At 38.5% G+C, this 17,036-nt stretch overlaps 1 protein-coding gene across 2 annotated transcripts in view; it reads right to left on the reverse strand.

The window, feature by feature from the left end:
• The window catches only part of ADGRG2 (adhesion G protein-coupled receptor G2), a 122,267-nt gene that overhangs the window by 20,780 nt on the left and 84,451 nt on the right, over positions 1-17,036 (reverse strand). For both annotated transcript variants that reach the window (XM_065915760.1, XM_065915761.1), the window contains exons 7-16: positions 16,525-16,566; positions 13,088-13,141; positions 10,040-10,095; positions 8,939-8,994; positions 8,038-8,077; positions 7,538-7,575; positions 5,827-5,921; positions 5,219-5,285; positions 1,831-2,222; positions 196-367 (exon numbers count right to left, since the gene is read on the reverse strand). In XM_065915760.1, coding sequence (XP_065771832.1) covers positions 196-367; positions 1,831-2,222; positions 5,219-5,285; positions 5,827-5,921; positions 7,538-7,575; positions 8,038-8,077; positions 8,939-8,994; positions 10,040-10,095; positions 13,088-13,141; positions 16,525-16,566 — 1,012 coding nt within the window. The remainder of the gene's footprint in view (positions 1-195; positions 368-1,830; positions 2,223-5,218; positions 5,286-5,826; positions 5,922-7,537; positions 7,576-8,037; positions 8,078-8,938; positions 8,995-10,039; positions 10,096-13,087; positions 13,142-16,524; positions 16,567-17,036) is intronic.

Here is a 17,036-nt window from a genome sequence, read left to right on the forward strand (position 1 = left end):
AAAGAGAAGTAGCAGTTCAAATTCAGCACTCCAACTGAATTGTTCTCCCCAGTAGAAGCAGAAAACAGAAAAGCTAACAAGTCATTATGAACTTCATAAGCGGGAGAAAAATACTTGGGTATAATTAATCATCTAGAAGCATCATTATTATTAGAAGATCCCCTCTCATGACCATATCAATGTGCTAAGTCATACCTTTGGGCCAAAGGGGCCAACAAGGCGGGTGGAGAATGAAGGAGTCGGCTGACTTGGTTTATCATTTGTCCTGCGAGGTTAGGCTCCAAACTGCCTAAGGACAGAGCCTGCTCCATCCGGGACACTTGGTTCTCAAGATCAGAGACACTGATGCTGCTGGTGTGAACAATTTCTATAATAAGAGAACCAAATCACTTTGTGAACACATAATGGAAAAATCACTCATAAAGAAACATACATAGACCCTGTGACCTGGAAAACCCAACTGTAGGTATTTGCCCCAGGGAAAGGAAAACATCTTCATAATGTTATAGTAGGCTCTTACCAACAGTGTAGGAGGGTTCCCTTTTCTCCACATCCTCTCCAGAATTTATTATTTATAGACTTTTTGATGATGGCCATTCTGACTGGTATGAGGTAATACCTCACAATAGTTCTGATTTGCATTTCCATAATAATTAGCAATGATGAGCATCTTTTCAAGTGCCTACCGGCTATCTGTATGTCTCCTAACAAAGAAGTTTATTAATTCCACCACCTAACATCCTATTTCTTATTTTGCATATTCCTTTCTAATCTTTATCCACATGATAAAACACTATTATAAACATGATGTGCAAACTAAATATTTATTTTTGCGTTATTTTCACTTCACTCAAGACTTAAAAAATGCCCCAAGTTTCTGTCTAGCTGTTTATGCACAGCTGCATAATAGACATGCTACTGAGGTGGCATATCATATTTCATCATTCCTCTCTTGTGAATTAAAAAAAAATCTCAAGCCATTTAGCAGAGGCTCCAGATCTCCTGGACAGGCTTGCCTGAGGCAGAGGAGGCGAGAACACAAGCTCCAGTCTCATGTTTCCAAGAACTTCACTTTGCTTCACCCTCCAAATTCTAGAGGAAGACCTGCTATATTTTATTCACTGGACTTAAACTCCAGAGATTATGCAGAATTCTCTCTGCTTCCTTCCCTCTTCCCTTTATCCTTTTACTCTCAAGAGTACTTTGTGTCCAGGAGCCTGGTGCAGTTTCTGTGGCATTCTCATATTCACCATTATTCCAGACCTATGTGCTTAGTGTGGTTATTTCCATCTTGAGGTAGACCAGGCTCAGTCAGGAGGAGCTAAAACGCTTATTCCAAATCCCACCACTTGTGAGGACCTAGGCAGACCTGCCCTGAGGTCTTCTGAATGGGTCTTCCCCTTCTCAGGTTACTCTGGCTCATTGCCAGCTTTGGCATGCTGTGCCATTTCAAGAACATCAATTTTTTTCTTTTGTTTTCTGTCTAAATGGAGTTCCTGCTTTTAATGGTTCAAAACTGGTCTCTTCAGAATGTTGAAAACAGTGATCCAATCACCTTTTGCAGGAGAAAGAAACCTGTAAAATAACTCATCTGGATAAAATGAGATCTATGTTTGCCTCAGAGCTATTTATCTTGACCAATCAATCAATCTCAACTCCATCTGTGTTCTATGAATGCCCAAAGGAAAGCTTTCAAAATCAAGCAGACATCATAAAAAGAAAGGCTTAATGTGGTCTCATTGCAGATATCATGATTTGGCAAGCTGGCAGCTGGGTTTCAGGTGGCTCGAATGACAAAAATATGGGAGCAGCATGGCTTGTCGTATTTACCTGTCTTGTCAGGAGGTATGCCAGTCGTGTCGACGTTCACAATGGTAGATGTGGTGGGAGAGGGGGCTGAGGACTTCCCACGGGGCAGGGTGAGGGGAAGATCAGGTGGAGGCTTAGGGGAAGAGACAGTTCCAGATGGCAGGGGCATATCAATGGCTGGGCTGGAAGTTATGGGAGCTGAAGGCTGGGGAGAAGGTAGGGGAATCACCCCTGTTGGAGAATGAGGGCTCTGGGTTACAAGTGGATGAGCTAGAGGCTCAGCAAAAGAGAAGGCACTAGAGATCTGGGACACAATGGTGGCCTGAGGAGCAACTGGGATGGCATTGCTGGAAGAAGAGAATGGTGGGCCGTGTGGATGACGAGCGAGACACACAACGGGATCCTGCAGGTCACTAAAGGCAAGAATCAGAGAGATGCATATGAGACACAATCGAGCTACAGAGGCTAAGCTCTTCTTGTGGCAACCATGTGACACCACCAAGGTGACACAGCTCCGTTGGGGACTTGCCTTTGCAGACCCTCTGTGTACCTGCCACTGGTCTCCTGCCCCTGCCCACTTCCACCACTTTCTCCCCAGGAGAGGAATTAGCCAGGAGGGATGCTCTTTTTTGAATTCACAGTTCTGCTTCACTTGTTCACTGCTACTCCCTAATTCTACACCTCATCACTTTTTAGTCAGTTGAGAAGAGAATGTACCACTGCCAGGTACTTCTTGGGAAGGGAGCTATTGAATGCCCTGCAACCAAACTGGTGGTTTCCATATACTAGGAGTCTGTCTTTGGTGGGTTTTTTAGATTTCACAAAATTTATTCTTTAAAAAAAAATGGAATCACAGACCCAAACTGTTTCAAACACACTTAAAATTTTTCTAAAATTGGAATCAAATAACAAAATATCATTTTCTTTTAATATTCAAGTCCACGCTGACAAAACTGGCTCATCATTTTTAAGACAACTGATTTGACTTAGAAACTAAAGCATACCCATTTCAAAACTATGTGTGTCCATCCATAATAGATAAACTAACTCACAAACTCTTGTGTCAACTCAGTATTAACACTGAGCTCAAAAGGGTAAGGAGTAAACTGAAAAGCAGCTCTAAATTAGTCAGTAACAATAAAATGTTCTTCAATTTTTTCTTACACTTTTTACAATCAAAGTACATAATTCTGTTAATTACAATTACAATCTTCTGCATATTGCTCAATAGAAAAATATGTAAAAATAATTATTATTGATTTGTACAGTGGAGTTTTTAATTTCAGCAAATTCTCATATTGGTCTTGGTGGTTCACAAATAAGTTTTGCCTTTCCAAGAAATTTCAAATTTAAGTCATTCACATGCATTGGTGACACTGGCTGGGAAAGGTAAATCACACAGCCATTTTTTTCTTCAACTTATTGAATTTTGTTTCAAGAAAATCTTGAGTTGGAATTAACAGTATACAATTTTATGTGAAACTGATGAGCACAGGAATCTGCCAGAATCAATTTTATACTGCATAGCCTGCCAAAGTACTAACTAGCACACAGTACCTGATGAAGAAATGTTGCTGAATGAAAAAAATGAATCAAGCTGGGGCCAAAGGGGTGGTCCCAGCTTATACATCAGCTACACCCTTAATGTTACTTTAGCCCAGTGGTTCCCAACCTTGGCTGTACCTGAGAATTACCCAGAGGACCCTTTAAAAATTAGAGATTTCTGTGGCCTCCTCCTCAATGTCTGATTCAGTTGGTCCTGAGGTGACGGTGAAGTCTCCTCATTGGATCCTGAAGCTTTCAGAAATTCCATCTCCCAAGTGGGGTTCAGCCCTCCATCTTAATGGGGTATATTAAGCTTAAAACTCAAGTACTCTTTACCTTTTATTACATAAAATGCTACATATCCTTAACTAAAGTTCTTTAGCTACTCCTAGGAGCCTAATGTTTCAATATATCCCAGAAATTTGGCCCACAAAGGGCAGACAGGCTACATTTAGTCTTTTATTCCCATATGAGAAGTTTCATATTGAAAAATGCATGTCCTTTTTTTAAAAAATACAAGTTTCATCTGATTGTAGAAAAGTATACAAAATGCTGCAAAGAAAAAAAAAAAGTAAACAAGAAAATGACCATCCAGCAGGCAGGCCAATCACTGGGAACTCTTGTGAGCAATTTCATTCATTCAGTTCCTGGTTTTTTCTATGTATATTTTCATACACTTTTGATCACACCATCCATGACTTTTGGGATCATCTACTATTTTGAAGAATCCATCTCCCTCCTTACCTCCACTGAGGCAGAGGTTAAGGTAGTGATTTGCAACTTTAGTTGCCCATTAGAACCACCAGGAAAGTTTTTAGAACTCTTAATCCCTAGGCTATGCCCCAGACTCATTTAACCAGAATTACTGAGGGTGGAGACTGGAAATCAAAATTTTAAAACATTTTTAATTTGAACTAATTGTAGGCTTACAGAAACATCGCAAAAATAACACAGAGATTCATACACTCCTCACCCAGCTTCCCCCAATGTTAACATCTAACATCTGTAGTTTAACCCAAATAGTTACCAAAATTTAGCATATGACAAACGTGACATCTCAGATCACTGAGGAAAGGGTGGACTTCTTAAAAAATGGTGCTGGGACCACTGGATAGACATTTGTAAAAGATTAAATGACACCCATGCCTCCCACCAAATAAGAATAAATTCCAAGTGAATCTAATATAGAAAAAAATCATACAAGTACTAGAAAAATACAAAGATGAATTCCTCTATAACTAGGTGTGGGGAAAGCCTTTCTAATAATGCCTCCAAATCCACAAGCAATAAAATAAAAGATTGATAAAATTTAAGTACATTTAAAATTTTTATTTGCATAACAAAAACATCATAAACAAAGTCAGAAGATGACTGACAAACTGGGAGAAAATATTTGCAACATATACCACAGACAAAGGTCTACTATCCACAATATATAAAGTTCTCTTAAAAACTGATTAAATATCTAGTGGGAAAAATACATGAACACACAATTCACAGAATGATACAAAAATGGCCCCAAATATATGAAAAAAATGTCCAAACAGTTTTAATAAGGGAAGTATAAATAACATTAAGATACTATTCTTTATATACCACACTGGAAAATTTTTTAAATATGAGGACACATTCAGTTGGTGAGGCTGGGAAGACAGAATATTTTTAACACTCCTTGGGTGATTCTAGTGTGCAACCAAGATTGCAAATCATTAGTTTAAGGCAACAGAAACGTCATACAAAAGAAAACTGCTTTTTTCCCTAAAATTGAAAACGCTTCACCATCAAAATTTCAAAATTCCTTAGCCACCATGGTGATTAAGTTGTTATTATTATTAGGAAAAGGGTCAGCATATTTGCTACATACCACTGCAGTTTCTTTACCTCCTCCAGGGAGGAAGGGCAGGGGGTCCTGGCAGAACAGCAGCACTGTTCTGGAGGAGACAAAAGGAAAAGAATGAAAATGCAAGGTCAAGAACAAGGCAAGGGAGAAGCTCAGATCCTTCAAGTATTACAGTTCTCACACTGATGGCATTTTAAAGAACTTAAGTCTAAAACAGATGATAAAATAAATTGGATTCCATTATATTGACAATTATATATAAATAGCAAGTGCTCAAAATACTTATTGAATGAATAATATTGGGTTGTATGCAGTATCAATTGCTCTTCAGCAACTTCTAAGAGAAATTAAGAAGTAAATATATCCCAGCAGCAATCGATCGAGCACTCCAAATAGAATTCTCCATCTCAATAGGGTTGTTTTATTCTGATTTCCAAAACAGTATACTGAAACTTTACTGAGAAAGCAGGAAAAAGCACCTTTCAGAGCTCCCTAACAACTGCCCAAGGACAAAAGACTCAAAACAGAAAGTTGTAACATATGTAAATTTATTCATTATATTTTCGATTTAAAAAAGATTACATCAAAGTCATGTGAAAATGAACACAGTCATAAAGATAGAGACAACTTACCCATCGGTCGAATCTTTACTGTTTGGAAAGCAACCATCACAGCACATATGTTCATTGTTTTATTCAATTTTATGGTGAATGTACAATTTACTGTGCTGTAAAAAGAAATATATATAACCAGAGTGTTACTCAACTGGAAAGCTACCTACATATTTGTAGCTGTTTTCTCAAACAGTGGGTAAAGGGGACACTGACAATGTTAACTTGCATTGTCACCCCGATAAGCTTGTAAACACCCACCTACCATGGGTGGAACTTTACCCCAAAGATTTCCTACGACAGAGCATTTAGAGAGGTTTACATTGACAGAGACTGCAAACCAGAGACCCTCTGACCATACACAGCTGCTGATTCGTTTTGCCCACCTGCATAATGAACATGTGGGGGTGGAAACCTGGTTACAAAGACAAGTATCCTGACACCTAGAGTTTGAGTGGTGGCTGCTTGCCTGGTGTCTGGAGGCCGTTGGGTTTTCAACATGAGAGTCCTTTGACATCCCAGCCTAAACAAATATCAAGGTCTTTTAAATCCAAAACCACTCTGGCAGTTCCATTTAGATCATCAGATAACTAGGAATTTAAGACATTCTGTTTCTTTTTTCACTTTTGTCTTGGTTTCAGTTCAGTTCAGTCACTCAGTCGAGTCCAACTCTTTGTGACCCCATGAACTGCAGCATGCCGAACAAAATATTAATGTTGCAAATAATGAGAAGTGAAATAACTAAATACATATAGTGCATAGGGATCCAATTTACAGCTTCATGGGAAACTTGTCATTATTTGTACCAGTGAATCATTAGATGAGCAGAAACTGTTATTTTCTAGGACTTTTACTAGAATAGAATGCTCAAGATTCAGGTGGTCAGACTACTGACCTAAGCTGTTCTTGTTGGTTTATGCAGCTAGGACAGTCAGTGAACAACATTTCAAATGATAATCTGTGCAACAAATAGCTGTCAGGCAATCTGTGATTCAACCTTGCATGCACTTTTAAATTTCTTATTCTTTCCGATCTTTTCCTTCCTCCTCTCTCCTTTCCCCAAGCTCAGTAATTTTTTTCAAAATTGAAATGAGTGTCTCTTTTCTTAAATATATATTCTTATTTATTTATGTGGCTGTGCTGAGTCTTAGTAGTGGCATTCAGAATCTTCAATCTTCGTTGCGGCACGTGGGATCTTTAGAGGCAGCATATGCAAACTCTTAGTTGCAGCACGTGGGATCTATTAATTCTCTGACTAATTAGATTCCCAGGGATCTAATAGTTCCCTGACCAGGGATTGAACCCAGGCCCCCTGCACTGGGAGCACATAGTATTAACTATGGGACCACCAGGGAAGTCCCTCACCAAGCTCCATATTATGTTCCTTCTTCTCTGTGTGGCCTTCACCCTGACTGAACCACTGGGAGCCATTTGTTGGTCCTATTGGTGGCCTGTGGGGCTAAGGGTGGTGATGAGCCTCAGCTTCATAGAATCAGTGGTAAATGGTTCAACACCTCCCACACCCTTCTGAGCTACATAAAGAAATAAGAAGATGAATGTGACTGTGATATGTGTTTGGAAGAATAAAAAATTATATACCCAAACTACCACTAATGTGTATTTATTCTAGAGGAATGCCTTTGAATTTGCACCCTAAGACTCCTCATACTTTATTTCTCATGAGTAGAGAAATAATAATCTTTATATAAAAAAGCTATGAAAAATGACTGACCTTTGGGACTCTGCTGTAGCACACTCTATAAAGTAAGTCTGAAACAAAAGAAAGAAATGTATTAATGTTAGTTTGACAATTGAAAATATCAGGCAAGATGACCCAGGATTTATCACAGCATCACAGAATCTTAGAACCACAACGACTCCTAGGAATGATCTAATTCTCATTCCTACCAGATTAATGACATATGATCAAAGCTATTCAGGTTCTACTTGGATACCTCTAGTGTCAGGGAACTCTCTACCACACAAGGGAGCATATTCTCCTGAAGCCCTGGTTTTAAGAAACCTGGTTTTACTTAAAGGAAAATCTACCTCCATGTAACATCCATCCATTGAGCCTAGTTTTGATTTTTGAAGCAATGGAACTTGCCCATTCTTTTACACAGCAGATTTGGGGGTAATTTGAATACCTATCTCCTCAGGAATACAGAACTCCATGCTCTCCCCCAAATAATAATAATAATTATAAACAAATACAGGATATACTATGATTACCTCACTTAAGGTTTGCAGAGTTTTGTTGAGTTCTGATCGTCTGTTAATAAAATGAGAAATTGACATGAAGGAGATCGTTGATGATGTTAAGTTCAAAACAAGTTAGATTTTTAGCAATTACATGAAGCATATGGTATTTATTGCTTGCAGTGTTCACTTTGAAGAAACACTGCGTACAGTAAGAGATTCCTATGTGGGAAAAATTAATTAATATGACAAGGGAACAAATCAGATAGACACTCTATTGGTTCCAGCCAATGGCAAGATATAAATTATGGTTAAACAATCTTATTACTCATTAGGCTACTGCAACCCCCAGGCAGCTGCCTCTGGCAAAGGGTCAGAGGAAGTGCTGGCCCAAGGCAAAACTTCTGAGACTGGCTAGTCACTCACCCTGCAGGCCCTGTCTTCTGATTTTTCCTCCTTCTCTCCAACTGACACCCTCCTCCACCCTCCAGCACTCTCCAGCCATGGTCCCCACACTCCACAGCCTCAGACCGCCCTGCCACTTCATTTTTTACCCCATAAATGCCCCAAGTTGCTGGCCTTTGGAGAGGTAAATCTGAGACTTGTTCTCCTCATGTGGCTACATTGGGAATAAGTCCTCTTTTTGCTGCAAGTCTTGGCTTCTCAGTTTTTTAGTTTGTTGCACACTGGGCAAAATGAATCTGGTTTAGTGAAGCTCTTACATAGTTCAGTAGCATCAAAGAGAACATCCTCATGAGGATATTAGTTGATAACAGGTTACTATGGTCAGTTTGCGAAGATCTCAAGAACCAATTCTTCGTACCTCTGGATCTGTCTCTATCTTATTCTTGGTTTCCAAAAGTAAAGATAGCTCAACAAGTATCTTTCCAGAGTTGATGTCTTAGGTTTTAAATCAAACTGCAAGATTACTCACTTCAATTCCCTTAGAGACAGGATTCCAGTTAACGTGCCATTAGCCATAACTTGATTCTGTTAGAAGCACAAAATCATTAAGAATATAACAAACATTGTTTTCTTTTATAACACTTTCTAACAAGAAGTTGTTCTTTAGTTTTGTTGGGCACCCAAAGACCTACACCCCAAAGACTGTGATTCCTAACTACATGCAATATTGTCTAGCAAAAGAGTGAAAACATATTGGCTGAGTCAGTCTTTGTTTTTATGTTTTCTTTAAAAAAATATTCTGAATCAGCAAGTCTGACGTGCTAATTTCTATCTTTTGTTATTTCAAGAGTTCCTCCAAAAGAACACTATTAAAGCTCTCTATGTGAATGTAAAAAGGGACACTTGGTAGCAACCATCACTGCATTTCTAGCACCTAGCTCATTGCCTGGCACATAGTAGGTGCTCAGGAAATATTCACGGAATTAACAAACCATATTTGGCTGGGATCATCTGAACCAATCTGGGCTTCTGAATGGTAATGAATCTTCCTGCAATGTAGGGGACACAGGTTCGATCCCTGGTTGGGGAAGATCTCTTGGAGAGGAAATGGCAGTCCACTCCAGTATTCTTGCCTGGGAAGTTCCATGGACAGAGGATCCTGGGGGGCTACCCTCCATGGGGTCCCACAGAGTCGGACAGGACTGAGTGACCAATACTTTCACTTTTCACTTTCTGAACCAAGCCTTCTGGGAAGGCTGATACTACCTGTCTGAGTCCCAGAAGGGAGTGAACAGGATCAGATTGAGACTATTTTTAGATTCAATGTATTTCTTATTGCTATGAGTTTCTAATATAATTTAAAATTCTGACTGGCAATAGAACTATATCATATAAACACTCATATTCAGTAGCAAACCCAGTGAAAACTAAAACATAATTTTTAACAAAACTCCATGACTATCATGAAATCAAGCCCTCTTGACAAAGCCAGTGTTTCAACAACACATACTTTATTTAAATTTGGTCATAAAAGTAAATATGTGAAATACCAGAAATAATTTGAACCTTAAATCTTTGAATATCTGAGAATTCACTTTTTAATTGCAATTAAAAAATCTTTAAAACCTACCTGGGTAATATTGCTTTCTTCATCATATTGAAACATGATCTCACCTCTAAAAAAGGCTAAAAATAAAATTTCAAAAAGAAATCTGAGACTTGCATCCTTAGAGTTTGAGGATTAATATGACACAGAAAAAGATCATCATATTACTTTAAAACAAAGTCTTTGTTATTCACATTTACCCTCTTTTCTATCAGAAAGTTATTCAATGATTATCAATCAGTACAATTTTCAGAAGTCTATTTATTCCTTGCCATTTGGAGTTTTTGTTGTTTTTGTTTTAAAATGCAGTTACCAAATGCACTATCTTTCCTAGGAACACAGTTGAGATTTTGCTTTGAAACCTGAATAGAATGCAGAGCAAATCCTTTCTTCAGTTGAACAACTTGTGACTTTCATCCCAGAAACGCCAGAAAACTCTGTTCTGAAAACACCTGCTTTGAGAAATACTGAGCTCAATTTCAGAACTCAAAGCATTTCCTGCAGGGTATACTCTGAGGGGCTTTGGCCCCATGTGGAAACTAATAAAACAGAGACTCCTTAACAGAAGTACACTGTGTGCACTTCATAATCTACAGAGACAAAAAACTGGCCTCCTGAGCAGAAAGGCAAGGATATCATATAAACTAGAGCAGGGCTCAACCAACTTTTCTCTAAGAGATCAGAAAATAAATATTTGAAGTTTTTGTGGGCTATATGTTCTCTGTTTAAACTATACAATTTTGTGGTTATAGTGTAAGAAGCAGCCATAGACGCATGGCATGGCATGGCTGTATTCCAGTGAAACTTCATTTACAAAAACATGTGACAGGCTATTATTTGAACTATGTGCAGTAGTTTGCCAACTCCTGAGCTAGAGGCTGGAAGGCCTCCCAATCTCATCTTTCATTGCACTCCAAAATACAACTGATTCCCACAGCCAAGGACCCAGCAGTCCACTTCCACTTAAAATGGCTGACAATGCCATTAGACCAGCGAACATGATTTCCCTTTTCCAGTCACCTTTCTACTGAGAACACCAAACTCTGCATATTGATACTGAAATTTAAATTAATATACTACATAATTATTAAAAGCAAAGATAGTCAGTTGCTGTTGTTTAGTTGCTCAGTCGTGTCTGACTCTTGTGATCCCCATGGACTTGGAGCCCGCCAGACTCCTCTGTCCATGGGATTTCCCAGGCAAGAATACTGGAGCAAGTTGCTATTTCCTTCTTCAGGGGACCTTCCTGACCCAGGGATCGAACTCACATCTCCTGCATTGGCAGGCTGATTCTTCACCACTGAGCCACCAGGGAAGCCCAAAGATAATTTATAAATGCATAGACTTGCTTGTCCATTTTTGCTATAATCTTAGCTTTTAAAAACTTATTTAGCAACTGTATGTGTGCTGACACACAATTTTTCTCCCTTGCCTCTCCATTCTCCAAGTTCATCCTTCAGTCTTATTCAGCACAAGTTCAGTTTCATGAATGTGCTGGGTGTACAATGAGAGCAGAGCAGCCAGGAAGCCACTACCTTTTGACCCTCAGCCTGACTCTACCTGGTCAGCTCCCAGTTTTCTCAACAGCCTCCATTCCCCTTAATAAATCCAGATTGGAATCTGTAAGAAGTGAAGGTTTCTGGCAGGATATTGTGGAAATTCTGGTGCCAAAAGAGTTGCTCCCCTGAAAAGGTTGTTTTCATCAGACACTAAAACAAATGGTCAATTCAGTAGCTTAACTGGGGAAAACATTACTCCAACCAGCTTCCTGGCATCTGTTATTCAAGATGACCAGGGTTTTTTTTGTTTTGTTTTGTTTTTTTACTAAATGTTCAACTTTCAAACAGTTATCAAACATCATGTAGACATAACATTAAGCTAGACATTAGTCACCAGTCCAAAACATAAATGAAGCATGAAAATAATGAAATTATGGAGTGAAGAGAGGGGTACAAGGGGAGGGAGGTGAGAAGAAGGAGAGAAGAGAGTTACACAATATATGAAAGTGAAATGTATCCAACAAGTTTTTTTTCTTTAATCAAAGTCACTTAATATTTTCCTGCTATATTCAACCTGGAGAATACTACTAGCACAAATCTTATGTAAGTAAACCTTACATTCACAAATATAGAAAGTGTTTGTGGAACATTCTTTCAACGGGAAGTTTGCTTGTTTTCTCAACTATCCAACCTTAACTTATGTTACTTGAAATGGTTTCCTATGTTTTTCAAACAAAGTATTAAACTGTTAAAAGGAACAGAATAAAAGGAAAGCATTCCTATAATTATTGGCTTTTTTTATATCATTGGAGCCACACTAAAACTTTTAACATTATAAAATACTCTGTTACCTTCCTCTTCTCTCTTCCCATGATCCAGTTCTGACCTGTCACACCATGTTTTTCTGTTTTTCACATCTGCTTTCATTGGTTTTAATAAGGGAGGCCAGAGAGCCAAACCAACGTGAGAAAAGTGGTTGCTTCACTCCTTCTGGCCCATGCAGAAGGGAAAATATTCCCATTTCAAAAATAGTATGTTCTCAAGAGGTTTCCATTTTAATTTTTAAAAACAGTGGACAGTCTTAGTTAGTGATGGCAAAATACACTATGGGCACTCCTGGAATCAGCATCCAATTAAACTAGGTGTATGTGAGATTTTCAACATTCTAGCAGAGCAGTTTGTTTTATTTTTGGCAAAAGACAACATCCTGTTTCTAAGTTATAATACTGAAGGTCCTATGGAAAAGCTTGAGGACATTATATATAAGAAATGGCTTTCAATAATTAAATCCATTATTAATTATGTTCATGAATCAACTCTTAAGGATATTAGCTATGGTGAAAAATATTCGCTGCAGAGTTTCATGTTCTCATATTAAAGGAGTTAACCCATTATCTCACTTTCAGTCATATCTAAAATTTGCTTTGGTTTTCATTTGAGACTCTGGGTAGCCAGGTGTGATGAAAAGAGATAAATCAGAGGGTCCCACATCATATACTTAACAGCAGGAAAACAAACCGTTTCTCTGTGGAGCTAATTTATTTGATCATGTGTAGTGTACACAAGAACTAACCTGAGTCATTGCAAATAGATGACAAATTGCAGATATTTCTCGGGGGTTTGATACCTGCAAAGAAAACACAACCCAGCGGGTTAAACATGTTAACACCTGCACTTAAATACAACATTAAAAGAATTCACAAATTCAGGCATTGAACATGTACCCAAAATACTATATGTTGGATATAATTGGCTATGATTAATTCCACAAAGACTAAAGGAATGAGTTTTCATTTCTTAGTAGTTAAGCCATGGAAGTGGACTCACACCATTCTTTAGTGTGTCAGTATCTGATCCCCTACTCCTCCCAAAAATTTCTTTGTCCCATTCCCAATTAATCCCTCTTCTGCCCAATAAAGAAGGAAGAGCATGAATACAACTGAGTATAGAGACTTTAAAGGAAATAGCCCTTCCTTACTCATAGATCCTCTTTCCTTTCCTGAGAGTCGATGAACACTCTAATGCTGGTCTTAGCTCCTTATGTAAACATATGTATGAAATAACATCAATGTGTGGTATCTTTTCACAAGGGCAAAAACTGTAAAAGTCAAAAAGTACTGGCTGAACATCTCCCACCTTCTATAGGCTTTGGGAGGTTCCAGATACAGACCGTGCCCTCAAGGAGCTTACAATCTAGCGAGGGATACTGGCCAGTAAATAAAAAGTTATAAGTTTAGCTGCTCAGTCGTGTCTGACTCTTTGCAACCCCATGGACTGCAGCACACCAGACTTCCCTGTCCATCACCAACTCTTGGAGCTTGCTCAAACTCATGCCATCAAGTCGGTGATCCCATCCAGCCATCTCATCCTCTATTGTCCCCTTCTCCTCCCGCCTTCAGTCTTTACCAGCATCAGGATCTTTTCCAATGATTCAGTTCTTTGCATGAAGGAGTGAAAGTACTGGAGTTTCAGTTTCAGCATCAGTCTTTCCAATGAATATTCAGGACTGATTTCCTTTAAGACGGACTGGTTTGATCTCCTTGCAGTCCAAGGGACTCTCAAGAGTCTTCTCCAACACCACAGTTCAAAAACATCAATTATTTGGAGCTCAGCTTTCTTTATAGCCCAACTCTCACATCTATACATGACTAATGGAAAAACCATAGCTTTGACTAGATGAACCTTTGTTGGCAAAGTAATGTCTCTGCTTTTTAGGCTGCTATCTAGGTCGGTCCTAACTTTTCTTCCAAGGAGCAAGCGTCTTTTAATTTCATGACTGCAGTTACCATCTGCAGTGATTTTGGAGCCCAAGAAAATGAAGTCTGACACTGTTTCCATTGTTTCCCCATCGATTTGCCATGAAGTGATGGGACCGTATGCCATGGTCTTAGTTTTCTGAATGTTAAGTTTTAAGTCAGCTTTTTCACTCTCCTCTTTCACTTTCATCAAGAGGCATTTTAGTTCTTCTTCACTTTCTGCCATAAGGGTGGTGTCATCTGCGCATCTTAGGTTATTGATATTTCTCCTGGCAATCTTGATTCCAGCTTGTGGTTCATCCACCATGGCATTTCACATGATGTTATAAAAAGTTATAGTGAAGGCAAAATGGAGTGATGGCCAGTACAATAGATGACATAAGCATACAAAGGAGGCAGAGATGAGTGGGAGGAGAAATAAGCCATGTTAGAACAAAAAACTTCACAAATATTAACCTGAGAAATACCTTCTCCTTTGGTGAAAGGAGAGGTACATCTTTTCTTTGATTTGAAAAGAGCTCAAAATTTACTCCACTGAGAATCTTTCCTTCATTAATTTCATCCTTTTGGCGAATTATCAGAAATCTATAACAAAATTGAGGGGCAAATGTTGATTGTGTAGTAGCAGACTGCTGAAGGGAAAAGGTTGTCATATTAAGAAATATTTTCCTGTCCTTGTTAGGTCTGGTTTGGTCAGAATTATGTATGCAATGTCTGGTTGCTATTTTATTTCTACTGCACTTTATGAGTGCTTAATTCTTTCCCAAGAGAACTAGTTTGGATATAAACTAAAATTATAATTTGAGTTAGTACGTGTGATGTGATTCCTGCCAGAATGATTTAGTTGACGTTTGGTGTGTAGGCATCATGTTTCAGCTAAGGGTTTTGATTCTGTGAGCAAACAATTTAGATGGTGAAAGGTGCCTGACATGTAGATCTCTATACTGGTCCAGCAATGTTACCCACACCAAAATAGAAAAATTTCATTTAAAATATACTTACTTATGGATATAACTCATTGCAAACATATACTATGCAAATACTATAGAATATACAGATGGTGGGTTGTAATGGTTTATATGCTCTTTACAACCATTGGTCTACTGCTCACTAAGCTTTTCATTCTATCATCTCTCCTGTTTCTCTAAATTTTTAGTAGTACCTTCATTTCCAGTGATATATGCCTTCTGCTATCCATTCATACTGAGAATTTTCTTTCCAATTGCTGGGGCTGTTATCCATAATTTCCCCCCAAGGATATGGCCACAGGTCAGCATTTAAATCATGAGTGAAAAACTTTGGCTGTAATGGGTCAAATAGTAAATACTTGGGGCTTTGTGTGTCTGAAATATTTTTTGTCTCTGTTGCAACTACTTTACTATTCACTGTGGCAGAAAGTAGCCATAGACAATGTGTATAAACAAAAGCACATGGTGGTGTTCCAATAAAACTTTATTTACAAGCATAGATGGTGGGTCATATTTGGCCCACAGGCCATAGTTTGCCAAACCTGCTTTGAATCAATTGGAAGCCTTTGTTAAACAAATCATGAATCCTTAATCTTATAATAGGTACTTAAAAGTACATCTTTTTTTGGATTTAAACAATTTTTGAGGTTCACTCCTCTAAGAATCTTTCCTTCATAAACTGCACATCCCTGATAATCATTAGCAGCAGCCCTTCTATCTCCCATGCCTCTTAACCATGTCAGAAACACTTGTGTAATCATTGCCTTTATTCGCTCATATGTTCATATAGTTACCTGTTTGTTTCTCTTGTCTCTCCCCATAGACTAGGAGATTCTAGAGAGTGGGAATTGTGTCTAACTATTATTATATAATAATGATTTATTCCCTGGTGGCTCAGACAGTAAAGAATCCTCCTGCAATGCGGGAAACCTGGGTTCGATCCCTGGGTTGGGAAGATCCCCTGGAGGAGGGCATGGCAACCCACTCCAGTATTCTTGCCTGGAGAATCCCATGGACAGAGGAGCCTGGCGGGCTACAGTCTATGGGGTCGCAAAGAGTTGGACACGACTGAGCAGCTAAGCACAGTACACAACACAGTACATTATTATATAACCCCAAACACTTAGTAGAATTTAAGGTACCCAGCCCATAAACATCTATTCATTATGAACAGATCTCATTTTTAAAAGACAAGAAAAAGGTGAAAGAAAATATAAACACCCACCACTATTTGTTTAACTTTAGGTATAAGAAAAGAAAATCTAGATATTGAGAATAAGTCATACCTGATGCATTGAAGGTTTTTACTATAGTGATTTTAGTTTTTTCTGCAAAGAAGCAATTTAAACATTAGAGCAGAATTGCTACTTATTTTTTTAAAAACAATTTGCCATGAGTATCATTTCAGTGAACTGCTAAGAAAATCATACTGTTGACACCTTCAAGACACTATTGGTCATCTCAGCAGCAGGGTGAAATGAGCTTTACGTACTCAGATCATACAACATTGGCAGAGGGTGGGTCTGGATCTGGACTGCTGTTTCCCCAGTTGGATCACATCTGTTACACACCCCACTGCTTGCATAATTCTACCACATTTTCCATGTGCTGCTGCTAGACAAATCAATGTGGACGTATACTTTAGACATGCAGAATTAAGTCATTATAAGGATCTTCAGGTGATAGGTTGTAAAGAGAGGGCAATTCAGAATGAAAATTAATGTAAACAGTAAACAAAGATTGAAAACATTGCTACAATACTCTAATATTGCAAAGTATCCTGTTATTTTCTTAAGGC

This window comes from Muntiacus reevesi, chromosome X (genome assembly GCF_963930625.1).
Source record: "Muntiacus reevesi chromosome X, mMunRee1.1, whole genome shotgun sequence".
Taxonomy (NCBI): domain Eukaryota; kingdom Metazoa; phylum Chordata; class Mammalia; order Artiodactyla; family Cervidae; genus Muntiacus; species Muntiacus reevesi.